Here is a 12,722-nt window from a genome sequence, read left to right as displayed (position 1 = left end):
CTGACAGGCATCCCAGCATTACATTATAATGGCCCAAATGTCAATTTTACAGGAGGCAGAAAATCACATATCTGCTTGGTGTAGATTGGAAAGGTCTTAGTGTTAAGCTGCTTTTGGATACACCATTGACATCGCTCTGTCTTGTAACTTTGTCTCACTCTAAAACCCATTCGGGTTTATAGCAGGCAAACAGAGAGAACAGAGAAGACTTGATCTGAAAATCTTTCTGGACTTCTCATTTCAGTTACCTATTGCTGTGTAACAAAGCACTCCCAAACTAAGTGACCTAGAACAGCCACCAATTTGCTCACAAGTCTGTGGGTTGGGAATGGGGACAGGGTGCAGCAGGAATGGCTCTTTGGTGTCCTGTGAAATCTGGAGGCTCAGAGCTTGAATGGTTAGGAGCTGACTGAGATGGCTTAATTGGTGTGATATGTCTGGAGCCTCAGTTCTTGCCATCAGCTGGATTGTTCAGTTCCCTCTTACATGGACTCCTCATATGGTCAGCTCGGGCTTCCTTACAACTTGAGTCTCAGGGTGTCTGGCTTCTTACATGGTGTCTGGCTTCCCCTTGAGGGAAGTGCATCTGCCAAGTTTCTTAAAGGTGAGGACTGAAACTGGCATAAGATCACTGTAGCCACATTACAAGTCACAAGGACAGCCTGGATTCAAGGGTGAGGGAAATAGATATTAGCTCTGCAAGGTGGAGTGGCATATACATATATACAGGATTAGGAGCACTTGTTGGTCACGACTCCAGTAACTATTGCTGCATAGCATATTACCCTCAAATTGAGTAGTTAAAAACAAATTAGAAATGAAAAACATTTAATTTTGTTCCCAATGTTATGGGTTAGGAATGTGAGGAGGACTCCACTGAGTAGTTCTCCACTGAAGGATCTCTCATAAAGTTGCAGTCACATGTCAGCTGGGGCTGCAGTTATCTCGTGGTATGATTGGACTTGACATCCAAGACAGATCTCTCCCTTTGCCAGCAATGCTGACTGTTATCTGGGAGCTCAGCTAGCATGGCTGACTGGTGAGCCTAAATGTGAACTCTCTGGTATGGCAGCCTCAGTGTGGACAAACTTCATACATGGTAGCTGGCTTTTCCCAGAGCAAACATTCCAAAGAGGGCCAGGCAGAAGCTACATGGCCTCTTCTCACCTAACCTAAAAGTAACAGAGTAGCACTTCTACCATACTCTATGGGCTGAAGTAGTTACAAACCCAGTCAGTATCAAGAGGGGAGGACGGACGTAGTGGCCACCTTTCAATGTCCCATTTTAAAACTGCCACGGTGGCCAAGAGTTGGGGAGTTGGAGATTATGTTTTCCAGCTCTTATGTTATAGAAATCCACCAACTCATCGGAGATCCCATAAAAATGAACCTTAAATCATGATATAGATAAACACTGCAGGGTTTGAATCAGAAATGAATGCCTTTCACAGCTCTGGCATTTGGATCTGAACATTCAAATTGTTGAGACTTAAGCGTAAGAATTAAAGTGGCTTCCAACTCCCAGATCTTGGCCCAGTGGGCTTTTCTTTATCTCAGGCACCTTGGCTGGAAGTGTAGCTTTTGCCAGGCTGCCTCCTTTTGAACCAGCTTTCTGCTGTGAAATGTTTTCACAAATGAACAACGTGTTTTATCCAGTGAGAAGCAGTCTTATCACTAAAGTATCTAATTTAGTGGTGCCTGATGACAATGTCTGTACACCCAGGTAGTCCAAAACTGCCAGAAAAAAAAACCCCTAAGCGTATGTGTCCTCTGCCCTCCTGCTCACTCCAACTTTACCCTCTAGCACAGACAAGGGAACCATGTGGCCCCTTGCCCAGAAACATTGCTCAGAACTGCTGTAGGGTGAGCAAACCTGGAATCCAGAGTCTGGTATCTTGAGGCATTTGTAGACTAGTAGGAAACTGACACTGAGATAATAGGGCCAAGGGGGTGAGCCTCTTAGGACCTCTTCCACTTCACTACCAAGTAGTAAAGCCTCTGTCCTTTATTCCAGAAAGCAACCCAGTCCTCTTTAGAGGCACGGCCATGCAGCATGTTGTTTTAGAATATCGCTTTAATTCCAGACTAATTCACTCTACTACACGGAATAACTCTGCACCCTATGCTGTACCGGGTCAATGGAATTTCTCTCATAAGAGCAGCAGAGACAGACAGAATGGGACACATTTTACCAAAGTGACAAGGCACAGAGAGGTCTAGTGACCAGATAAGTGCAAATTGCTGAACTGAAAACTGAGGGTACTTCCACTACGATGGGATGAGGGAGCTGGATCTGGGTGGGAAAGGGGAAGTACTATAAGCTAAGCCAGGTCTTCCTTGAGATGCTTCAAGACTGAATCCCTTTGGGGGCAGGAAAAGACCTTCCGACCATCCTCACACAGATGTCAGATCTTCCAGCTGACCATCCTGCATTACCAAGTAACTTGGGGGCTGGACACTGGAGCATGCCTTTTTCCGAGTCAATTCCAACAACACTTTCTTCATATTAAATATCTCATGGGGCTTTGAAGAGAGAAAGTCCCCCATTCCTTTCACAGAACAAGCTGCCAGTGACCTCGTTAGCAGAATCTTCAGAAGCTTGGTTTAGATAAGAATGTTTGTCCCTGCACTTGAATATTCATAATCCTTGGTCTCTGACCTGAACGTCCTTATGATGTCATTGATTTGTCTCTATATGGACACAAACCACCATATTGTTCTTGCATGAAGTATTTCCTTTATCTTCTGATATTTCTTTTCCAAGGTGGTTTACAGTGAAGAAAAACGCGGTATTTTACCTGTGTTTGTTTATGGACAGATAGACTCCACTAATTTTCCAAAGCAGACATCTCAACTCACCTTGATCATATTAACTAACCTAGGTTTAGTCATATATTGAAGATTAGTCTCCTTTAAGGAACAGAATGATATCTAGCTTCCAGCTGGAAGTTACCCTTGCTAGAGGTGTCATTGTTGATAGGGGCTTAGAGAGGGATCTTATCTGTGGAGAGAACTTTTCTATACATCTTAACGTGGCAGGAAAGCTGAGACACCTGGTGTCCACATCAATGCCATGCTTAATATCTTCCAAGACAGAAACTGACCCTTTTCCCAAAATAAGGTATTGTTACTTGTTGGAGGGATGTGGACAAAGTAAATGGTATGTACACAACAGAGGAGTATGTGTGTGTATGCTTTTGATTGAACGTGTTGAGCTAGGGAAGTTTTAAAAGATCTAGGAGTTTAGAATTCGCAAACAGGACCAGTGAAAATGTGCCTCCCACCTCTTTTTAAGAGGCTGATAGGAGTTTTGAGAGACCAAGTGGTATAACAGATGAACACTGGTTTTAGAGACAGACCCACCAGGTATCCTAGCCTGCCGCCCATCTTTGTGATCTATGCTCCCCCATGTACCAGCTGTGTGACCTCCTGGCAAGTTACTTTACCTCTCTGAGCTTCATTTTCCTCATTTGTGAAAGGAAAATAACAACAGAACAAACATGTCCTTAGGGTTGTTGTGAAGACGGAATAAGATAATGATGTAAAGCATTTAGCATGCAGCTAAATTGATGATTACTGTTATTGGGTGTAAATTATTATGACTCTTAAATGTTTGACTTTTATTCTAGCTACAGGAGGTACATGTGCAGGTTCGTTACATGGGTATACTGCACAATGCTGAGATTTGAGGTAGGACTCCTCTTCCCCTCCACCTTTCCTCTAAACCCATCTAAACCTCCAACCCTTTTGAATTCGATCATTTGAAGAGAAATGTTTTCCTTCCCAGACAACTGATATTAATTAATGGTCTAACTTTGGGTTGGATAATCACATTGTGTCATCAAGCTCCAGATTATTAGATATTATTTACAAGAAAAATGGGCCTGGAGTTCCTCTCAGACTGAGGATGGAGGCTGCAAATTGAGTTTAGAGGGTTGCCGACCTTTAGACCTGGACTGGGAGCAGGGGGAGCCCACACTCCTGGTCTTGAAAACCACAGCAGGCTCTTGTAATTGAGTTACCGCCTGGGATTCAGTAAGACTAATCCATCTATATGATTTCTTCGCCTGGTTTAATGCCATTAACCAAACCGAATTAAGAAGGGGGTGGGGTTGAGTAGGATGAGGGAAAACGAATTTTCTGCATGGGAGTCGCTACCGCGCCTTCATGGCCAGGCTGAAGTCTAAGGTCTGATTAATGGACGGTTCTGAGGACCAAGTCCTGCTAGTCACCACCCCAGTCCCTCAACAGAACGTGAGGCTACCAGGGATTCACATGCACAAAAAAAGGTGACTACTATCAATCACCTTCCTTCCCTAGTTCGTTCGTTAACTTCTCTTCCCTTCCCCTGCCTCCCTCCCTCTCCTTCCTCTCTTCCTCTTTCTTTTCTTTCTCCCTTTCTTTCTCCCTTTCTTTCTTTCTTTTTCTCTTTCTTTCTTTCTTTCTTTCTTTTTCTTTCCTTTTCTTTCTCTTTCTTTCTTTCTTTCTTCCTTCCTTCCTTCCTTCTTTCCTTTCCTTTTTTTCCTTCCTTCCTTCCTTCCTTCCTTCCTTCCTTCCTTCCTTCCTTCTCTTCCTCCTCCTCCTCCTCCTCCTCCTTCTTCCTCTCTCTCTCTCTCTCTCTCTCTCTTTCTCTCTCTGGGTTTTGCCACAAGTATTCCTCAGGCAACGTTTCAATCCTACTTATTCCTCTTCAGCACTCGCCCCCAGTCCCACCTCACCCGTTTGCCTGGGATTGGCCATCCTGGGCGGTGGGCACTCTGTGCTTCCAGTTTACCAACAAGAGCGACCAGCCCTAGGAGGAGGGGCCTGCGTGGGGAGTGGGGGTGGGAGGTGGCAGCCGCCGCGGTCAGTTTCACCCTCTGACCTAGTGACACCCAGATCCCAGAGGGCCCTTCTCTGCCCCATGAGAGCCCGACTGTCTCAACTTGAGCAGCTAGCCAGAAGCGAAAAGTCGTCGACTCCTGGACTGAGATTCCACTGCTCGGTGCGAGCAGTTGCCAACAGGGGAGTCCCCAAAGTGTAGGTGGCGACCAGCACGGGCCTGGGAAAGCAGGCGCTAGGAGCAGAGGAGTTACAGGGGCCGGGGTGGGGGGAGCGCCCGGCTTCCATCTCCTTGGTCAACGGTGGGAGCCCGCTACAGCGGCACCCGCAGGCCCTCCCTGCCCCGGAGGGGCCAGGGGACGCCCGGCAGACACGCTCGCCTGCACTACACGGGGCTCGCCGGGGTTTTGCCAATCCGCGGCTGACGTCGGCGCGCCCCTGCCGAGCTCTTCTTTTACTACAGCGGGCAGGCGGCTTTGTGAGGCCCCGCCTTCGCCAGCCCCCACCCTCCGCGTGCCCACACCTTGCCGTTTATATAGAATGCGCCGCGGTGTTGATTCGTGGCTCTCTAGGACCGGAGAGTTCTTTGGAAGGAGAGCGCGAGCGAGGGAGCGGGCGAGCTCCGAGGGGGTGTGGGTGTAGGGAGAGAGAGAAAGAGAGCAGGTAAGGGCCATCGTCTCCCACTCCTCCGCCAGCGAGCAACTCCGGCCCCCTTTTTGGCAAAATAATAGGAACCTGGAAATGGATTAAATAGAAAGAAAGGAAAGAGGCGACCCTCTCCTCCCGATTCCCCTCGGGCGAGAAGCTGCGCGACTCTGCGGTGTAACAGGCTCACACGTTGCTCATCACATGTTCAAACATTTCCCTTTCAGGGAGGCTTGTTATTTTTAAGTGAATATTTTTATCTTTGTTTTGATTTTTTTAAAAACCTTCCTCGGGGTTTTATTTTGATCGAGTTGGCGGCCCGCAGCGGATTGGGAGAGGCGGGGGAAAGCAGCCTGCCAGTGCGCGGGCAGCCCACCCAGGCAACTCCCAGCGAGCGGCCCGCGCGGAGCCCAGGGAGGCCGGCAGTGAAGCCGGGGAGTCCCGGCCGCTCCTCTCGGCCGCCCCGGGGGTTGCGAGCGTGGCTCTCCGCAGGCGGGCAGAAGCTGAGGGCGCGGGGAGCGGAGGAAGCGCCGCGCGGCTTTGTCTCTTCACTTCTTGAGCGCGGCGAGCCGCTCCTCCCGCGGCCGGCCGCTCCGGATCGCCGCGGCGGCGACGGCGGCTCCTCCTTCACCCCTCTCCTTTCCTCCCCACTCTCTTGTAGGCAGCGGCGGCGGCGGCAGCGGTGGGGAAAAGCGGATTCCGCCCCGGACCACACCGAGGGGAGCTCGTGGTCGAGACTTGCCGCCCTAAGCACTCTCCCAAGTCCGGCCCGCTCGGCGAGGACTTCCGTCTTCTGAGCGAACCTTGTCAAGCAAGCTGGGATCTATGAGTGGAAAGGTGACCAAGCCCAAAGAGGAGAAAGATGCTTCTAAGGGTAAGCCCGCCCGCCGAGTCCGCCTGCTTTCCTTTCCTTCGTTTCCCTCGCCCCCTCGCGTGCGCGCCGCCCTCCGGCGGCTCCCTGCCTCCTTCCCGGAGCTTAAGCTGCCCATGACCTCTGCGACCCCGGGAGAAAAGGAGGGGCAGAGGTCGCTGGGGGGTGGATCTAGGTTTGCACTACTTTCCCTCCTTCCTCGCGGAATTGTCGACCCTCGAGTGCCTCCAGCCTCCTCCACTCCCGCTCTGGACGCACGGTGGTGGCGCTGCGGGCAGACGAAGCTGCTGCAGCCCGGAGCGCCGGGAACCGCGCTGTCTGCTGACAGTCGGCCGCTTGTCTGTATGAGTGCATGTGTGTGCGTGTGCGCGAGTGTGCATATGTGTGCTGCGCGCGTGCAACATGGTGACATACTCAGGAATGTGCCCTGCTCTCAGAACCCAAGCTTGAACCCACCTTCAGCCCCCTCTCCCCGCCCCCAATGCAAACAAAGAGCCTGGTGGAGACGCAGCCCCCCCCCCCCCCCCCCCCCCCCCCCCCCGCCCCGTACACCCCCTAATCCCAAACTCCTTATCCACCCCACCCCTCGGGGAAGGCAGGAGTTTGCACCCTTCGACACGCCGCGTGCAAAAGTGAGCAATCCTGGTGCCCTGGCGCCGCCCGCACTGGGCTTTGGCAGCACAGCCTCGCCAAACCCCAGGAGAACAAAGGCTGTTGTCCCCTTGCCACTAGTGCCCAGCGTGAGTGAGCCTTCGCGGGAGGGGGCAATCCTCTTCCTCTGCTTGCTGGGGTTCAGTCACCTCGCCCGGGGCACTGGACCACTGGTCCCCCTGGAGTGCGCGCCTCTGCCCGGGGCCTCCCATCGGCGGGTTGGGGAGGCGCAGCAAAGCGGTGCTCAGGCTGGGGAGAACTAAGGCAAAGGAAGGGGACGCCCCCCACCCCCTGCCAGTTCTAGCCGTTGCCTTTCTGAGGACCAGGATTAGCTCCAGAATGTAAACTGGAGACAGCGGCCTTGGAGACCCGGGTGCGGAGAGAGGCACAGAGAGGGAATGTGGAACAGCAGTGGGGAACGGCAGGTGCCTTAGGTGCAAGTGTCCGGAATGGCCACGAAACGGACGCTGGAGTGGGCTGGATTAGCCCTGAGGGCCCCAAGCACACTGGACCGCAGCAACCCACGCTGAGTCCCCACTGCAGAAGTGAGGTTGCAGCGCGGGGAGTCCCGGGTTTTGTTCATGGGGGCCCCAATTTCTCCCTGATCCCTCAGGCCCCCTTCACTCCCACTCCTTTCTCTATTCCTTTTTCTCCTCTCCTCCTTCTCGCCTCTCCCCATCTCTCAGAGCTTTCTTTCCCGGGAGATTCTAGGGCAGCACCAGACCTCCCCCGCGGAAAGTTGTCAAAGTCTTCAGCTCAAGGCCTTTCTCCTTGTTTCCAAATGGAGCCATTTCTTCCCCAACTAGGCGAAAGGGTGACGAAAGGTTCCGCGAGTTTGTGGAGGGGTTAGATATGTTGTCACACGGGTCATTGTGGCCCCCGGTCTGGCTCAAGGCTAGCATTCAATCCCAAGTAAAAGAGTAACTTTGGAAAGTAGAACTACAGCTGTAGGTTTCCAGAGCTCTCCTAATTGTTGAGTCTCAAACAGGCACTTATATGATAAAGGAAAATGACTTCGGGGTCATTAAATCATTTTGTTTTCCACTGAGGGCCCAGAGAAGTAAATGTAATTAAAGAATGTAGCACCAGATTGATCTAGGCACCTCATTCCCCTGTTGAATCTGGGAGTATTTCACGTTTGTTTCTGGAACTTTGGTTCCTGATTTCTATCAGGTGGTTACTTCAGGTTTATTTCAGGCTACCCTTGGGAGACCCTGAAACCAAATTCATTCAAAGAAAATGAGTTTCTGTTTTAGGAATATAATTTGCAGTTGTCCAGAACGGATTAATGCATCTGGAAACAGGACAGGTTTCTGTAATTCAATAATACAAATTTGTACTAGACATGTGTCATAACATTTTCTTGTGTTGACTCACCACATTTGAAACCACATACCTCTGTAGGGAATTGTGTAATTAGCACTTGAAATTATGGTTGTAATTAGAATAAATTAATTTTACAAGACAACTTTTAAGAAAGGAGTTTACTTCCCGGAGAAGATGGGAAGCTTTTGGCTGCTAAGAGCAAGATTGTCATTTCAGCCTTTCTGTTCGTTGTGGAATTTAGAGCATTTTCAGAACAGTAAATGTGTAGTAGCCATTAGTATTTTCTTCTTTCACGTATGTGAAAAGTCTTATGTGACTAAATTTTAAAGACTACTTTTTATATTAGAGATGAAAGGTTCAAGGTCTATTTATCTTCTAGTCACTAGAGTTTATATATGTTGACCATATTTCTGAAGAGTTTTCCTTACTTACAAATTTCCTATATATAGGTCATCTTTAATTTTTTAAGCTGAAAAACTAATTGGCATATTCTTTGTAATATAGCAAGATATAGGATCAAGCATTTCATAGATACCTTGAATATACACACATTTGATTTTGAACAATGGTGTGACAGATGATTGGATGGAATCAAATAATTTAGTAACAGTTTGAATGAATTTCATAATCTGTTTTCAGAGTCTACTGCTCATTTAAATTCAGCCTCCCACCCCCATCGGTTAGGGCTCATACCCACAGTGTATCATAGCTACATAGATTGTTACAGAGTACAGTGTTTCCAGAGCTTTTACAGCACAAGTAGTAGGTTTCCAGTAAATTATTTTGTGCTGCTGAATGGAATATGGCCTTAAGAGTATATAAATTGCTGATTGTCTTTTTAAATGACATTTTCTTCAACTTACTGAGGTTAAGACCAGTGATGGACACTGATCTTTTTCATAACCTTTTCAAAAATGTAGCCAGACAAGATAGGCTGTTCTCTTTGGAAAGGGGGCGGGGACCTTGATTCTGTTTGAAACTATTAAAAAGGCCTCTTGTGCAGCCAGTCGCCTTTTGTGTATTTATTTATGCTTCGTATAAACTTTAAAATTGGCAGATGTGTATATAGTTTGAGTCACGCGGCTCTTGGACTGGAGGATTTGTTTCCATTTCAGGGAAGAAGAAAGCATAATATTTGTTTGTTCAAGCAGATATTCTCTTAGCTTTGACTCACTCTTCTCTACCTTGTCACATAAGATCTTTTCAGCAGTCTTCTGTTGGACAAGCACTCAGTTAAGGCTGTTTCTGGTTTGTTGCAACAGTTTTCCTGTAGCATCGGAAATCTTGTAGGCTGCTGTAGATAAAACCAAATCTTTTTTGGATTAAGTAAAAATGCTAGCTAATTCTCACTTTCAAAACTGTCTTTAGGTTTGTGGCTACATGTTTGGAGTTGGGTGTGTTTTTTTCAACAACCCTTTCCTTTGTGCTTAGCCTAACAGCCACGATATCCAGGCAAGTTTCAAGGCTCTGTGGGCTGTGGGTTCTCTTGGTGAGACAGCACTGTTGTCAGGCTGGGCTCATGCTGGCTGCTGGACAATGGAGGACAAGTCCATGCATAGCCCAAGAAGCCAGCCACTTGTACAGCTGCTGTTGTAATGGATTATGGTGGCCCCATGCATTTACACCACAGTTCGTTTTTTGTTCATTTCCTGGCCCTTTCCAATGGTCTTTCTATCCTATCCTACTTAAGAAGGACAGGGCATTGTGGTCATGCAGCCAGCAGATATCTAGGCTTGAGTCCTGAATTCCTTCCAAAAGATCATCTTGATCATTGTGGTTTACTATAATAGGTTTCCTCAAGTGTCTTTCTCAGACTTGGACCAGGCAAAAGCAGATGTTTAGAGGTATTTTACCGGCAAGACATCATGCGGTTGGTGACCTCTTACTAAAAAGTAACAATGATCATCTGTCTATTACTGACGTAGGGACTTGTTTTTTCACTCTGACATCATGGTCCCATGGTTTTACATACAGTGTCATAAGCCACACGGTCTCTTCTGTGCTGAAGGAGGTAGATCATAGCCTTGCTAAGGAGGTGTGACCAGGGAGATCTCTAATCAGAAATACTGGTCTGTTCTTCGGGATAGGTGGAAAAGATGAGTCCACATTATACCCAAGTCCTCTTCATCATTATTTGTAGCAGCGTGTAGCTTCTTTATTGACAAAGGCTAAAGCTAGAAGGGGGAGCAAGTTGGGGCGTGGGTGAGGGGTACTGAATCTTCTTTCTAGCTTAGTCCTGCTTCCTCTAAGCCTCTTTTCAGCACAGTTCAAATAATTTAAAGGGGTTAGTATGTGTCCTAGGTCTGGAGATGTGGGTGAGGTTGGAGTGGGAATGGATGTTGAATTGGGGCCTGGGTAAGAAGCAGAGGGTGAGCTGTGGGGTGAAGGAAGGAGTTGAGGTCTATGCCCACAGCAGGGAGATTTTATGGGTGGCTTTGAGGACAGGGTCAGGACTGGGGAGAGAATTGGAATCAGGGAGAGAATTGGAATCAGAATTGGATAAGCCAGAGGGCTGATTTGTAAGGCGGTGAGTAAGGAGATGAAACTGTTAGCGTTCCAGGTCTCTTTGCAGCTGTGCTGTTTATGTCCAAATCAACTTCTTCTTCTGGGAATTACAATCAACATAGAACAACCAGAATGTGTTGCAGTTCTTCAAATATATCCAATAAAAAGGCTTTCTAGTGTCTGCTTCTGTATGACTTATATTTTTGGAGTTGAGAAATTTGGAAAGAATGGACAATAATTGTCAAGATTAAGCAATTGAAGGAGGGGGGAAAACCATAAGCATTAAAGTAGAGTGGATGAAGGGGATCCTACATGTCTATTACCTTGCTCAGCTTAACATTATCTTTGAAATGTGAAGACTAGGCGCATAATCTAGTTTTAGCAGTTAGTACAGGACACAAATGTCTGCATAACTAATTTTCTGCAGTCACTGATGTTTGTTTCCCTATCAAGAAGACACATCGTCACCATGATTTATCAGCACAGGCTGAAGAGTGGATTTCAGGCTCATTGTCCTGTGCAATGTGGGTCATCTTAGTTAGTCTTCATCAACTTGAAATGTAGGTTATCTATTTGTAATACACCAGCTCGTCGACAAACTTAGTTGAATCTTATTTCTGACATTTTTTAACATGGCATTTTATCACTTTTTTGAATGTCATATATTGATGAAACATTTCCTAAGAGTGTGGGTTTCCAGGTAAATGCATTAATTTCCGAAAGAAAGTGAAACGATATATAGTAGTCATTATGACCACCACTCCAGGCCTCAGATCCAATTTCTCCTTGAATTGGATGGCCATTTTTTTTCCTTTAAAGCAGTGTTTTCCAGAGCATTAATTCTGAAAATTGTGGGGTGGGGGGGTTATTAGAAAAGAAATAAATTATTGATTCTTAGGGCACAATGGACATATGAAGGACTATTTTATTAAGGGATCTGAGTTGTAATAAATATTGAGTCTAAATTACAATGACTGTTTATTGTGATTACTGTAAAGCAGTTCTCATGGCTATTCTTGCCTCTGCCCTTTGAAATTACTTTTAGCATTGATTTTCAAATGGAAATAGTACTAGTGTCACTGGCTAATGATCTTCCCCACAGGCAAAGGCTTCTGCTGGTGTAGGGTTGTGGTTGACATTCTAGGGAGTACAATAGGGCTGTGTCCAGAGCTAAGTTGCTTACTTGGCCTGCCTGCAGAGACATCAGATTTGGTCTGGACAATCACTCTTTGGCCAAAAGGAATCCCTGGTTGTACATGTCTGTCCTTTTATTGTGGTCCCTGTAAGTAGGGCTGGGAAGAAAGAAAATAATCTTTGGTGAAAGGCAGGCCTAGTCAAAGGCCAAATTAGAAAAGAAAAACAGTAAAATTCAATTTCCTTTTTTTGTAATTGAAGTTTACCTGCAGTAACATGTACAAATCTTAAGTGTGCATCTCAATGATTTTTGATAAATATTTACACCTGTAAAATCAACACCAAAGTCAAGATACAGAGCATTCTTATCACCTCAGAAAGTTCTCTCATGCCCCTTTCTAGTCATTCCCCCTACCTAAAGACAGCTATTATTTTATTCTTTTTTTTTTTTTTTTTTGAGATAGGGTCTCAGTCTGTCGCCCAGACTGGAGTACAGTGACTTGAATCTCGGCTCACTGCAACCACCGCCTCCTGGGTTCAAGTGATTCTCCTGCCCCAGCCTTCCGAGTAGCTGGGATTACAGGCGCGCACCACCACCGCCTCGCCAAGTTTTTGTATTTTTAGTAGAGACGGGGTTTCACCATGTTGACCAGGCTGGTCTTGAACTCCTGACCTCAAACGATCCACCCGCTTTGGCCTCCCAAAGTGCTGGGATTACAGGTGTGAGCCACTGCGCTTGGCCTCCTATTTTTATTTCTATCATCATCTA

At 47.2% G+C, this 12,722-nt stretch overlaps 1 protein-coding gene across 1 annotated transcript; it reads left to right on the top strand.

Annotated features, from left to right (window-relative positions):
- The first annotated feature begins 4,197 nt into the window (after window positions 1-4,197).
- Window positions 4,198-6,827, top strand: LOC116272094. The gene is made up of 3 exons (XM_031660931.1): window positions 4,198-4,254; window positions 5,024-5,484; window positions 6,128-6,827. The coding sequence occupies exons 1-3, from the start codon at window positions 4,198-4,200 to the stop codon at window positions 6,261-6,263; spliced, it is 654 nt and encodes a 217-aa protein (XP_031516791.1). The 3' UTR covers window positions 6,264-6,827.
- The last annotated feature ends 5,895 nt before the right edge of the window (window positions 6,828-12,722 follow it).

The sequence above is a fragment of the Papio anubis genome, chromosome X (genome assembly GCF_008728515.1).
Source record: "Papio anubis isolate 15944 chromosome X, Panubis1.0, whole genome shotgun sequence".
NCBI classification, from domain to species: domain Eukaryota; kingdom Metazoa; phylum Chordata; class Mammalia; order Primates; family Cercopithecidae; genus Papio; species Papio anubis.
Note: the sequence above shows the minus strand (reverse complement) of the source record. Positions and strands in the feature narration are given on the sequence as shown.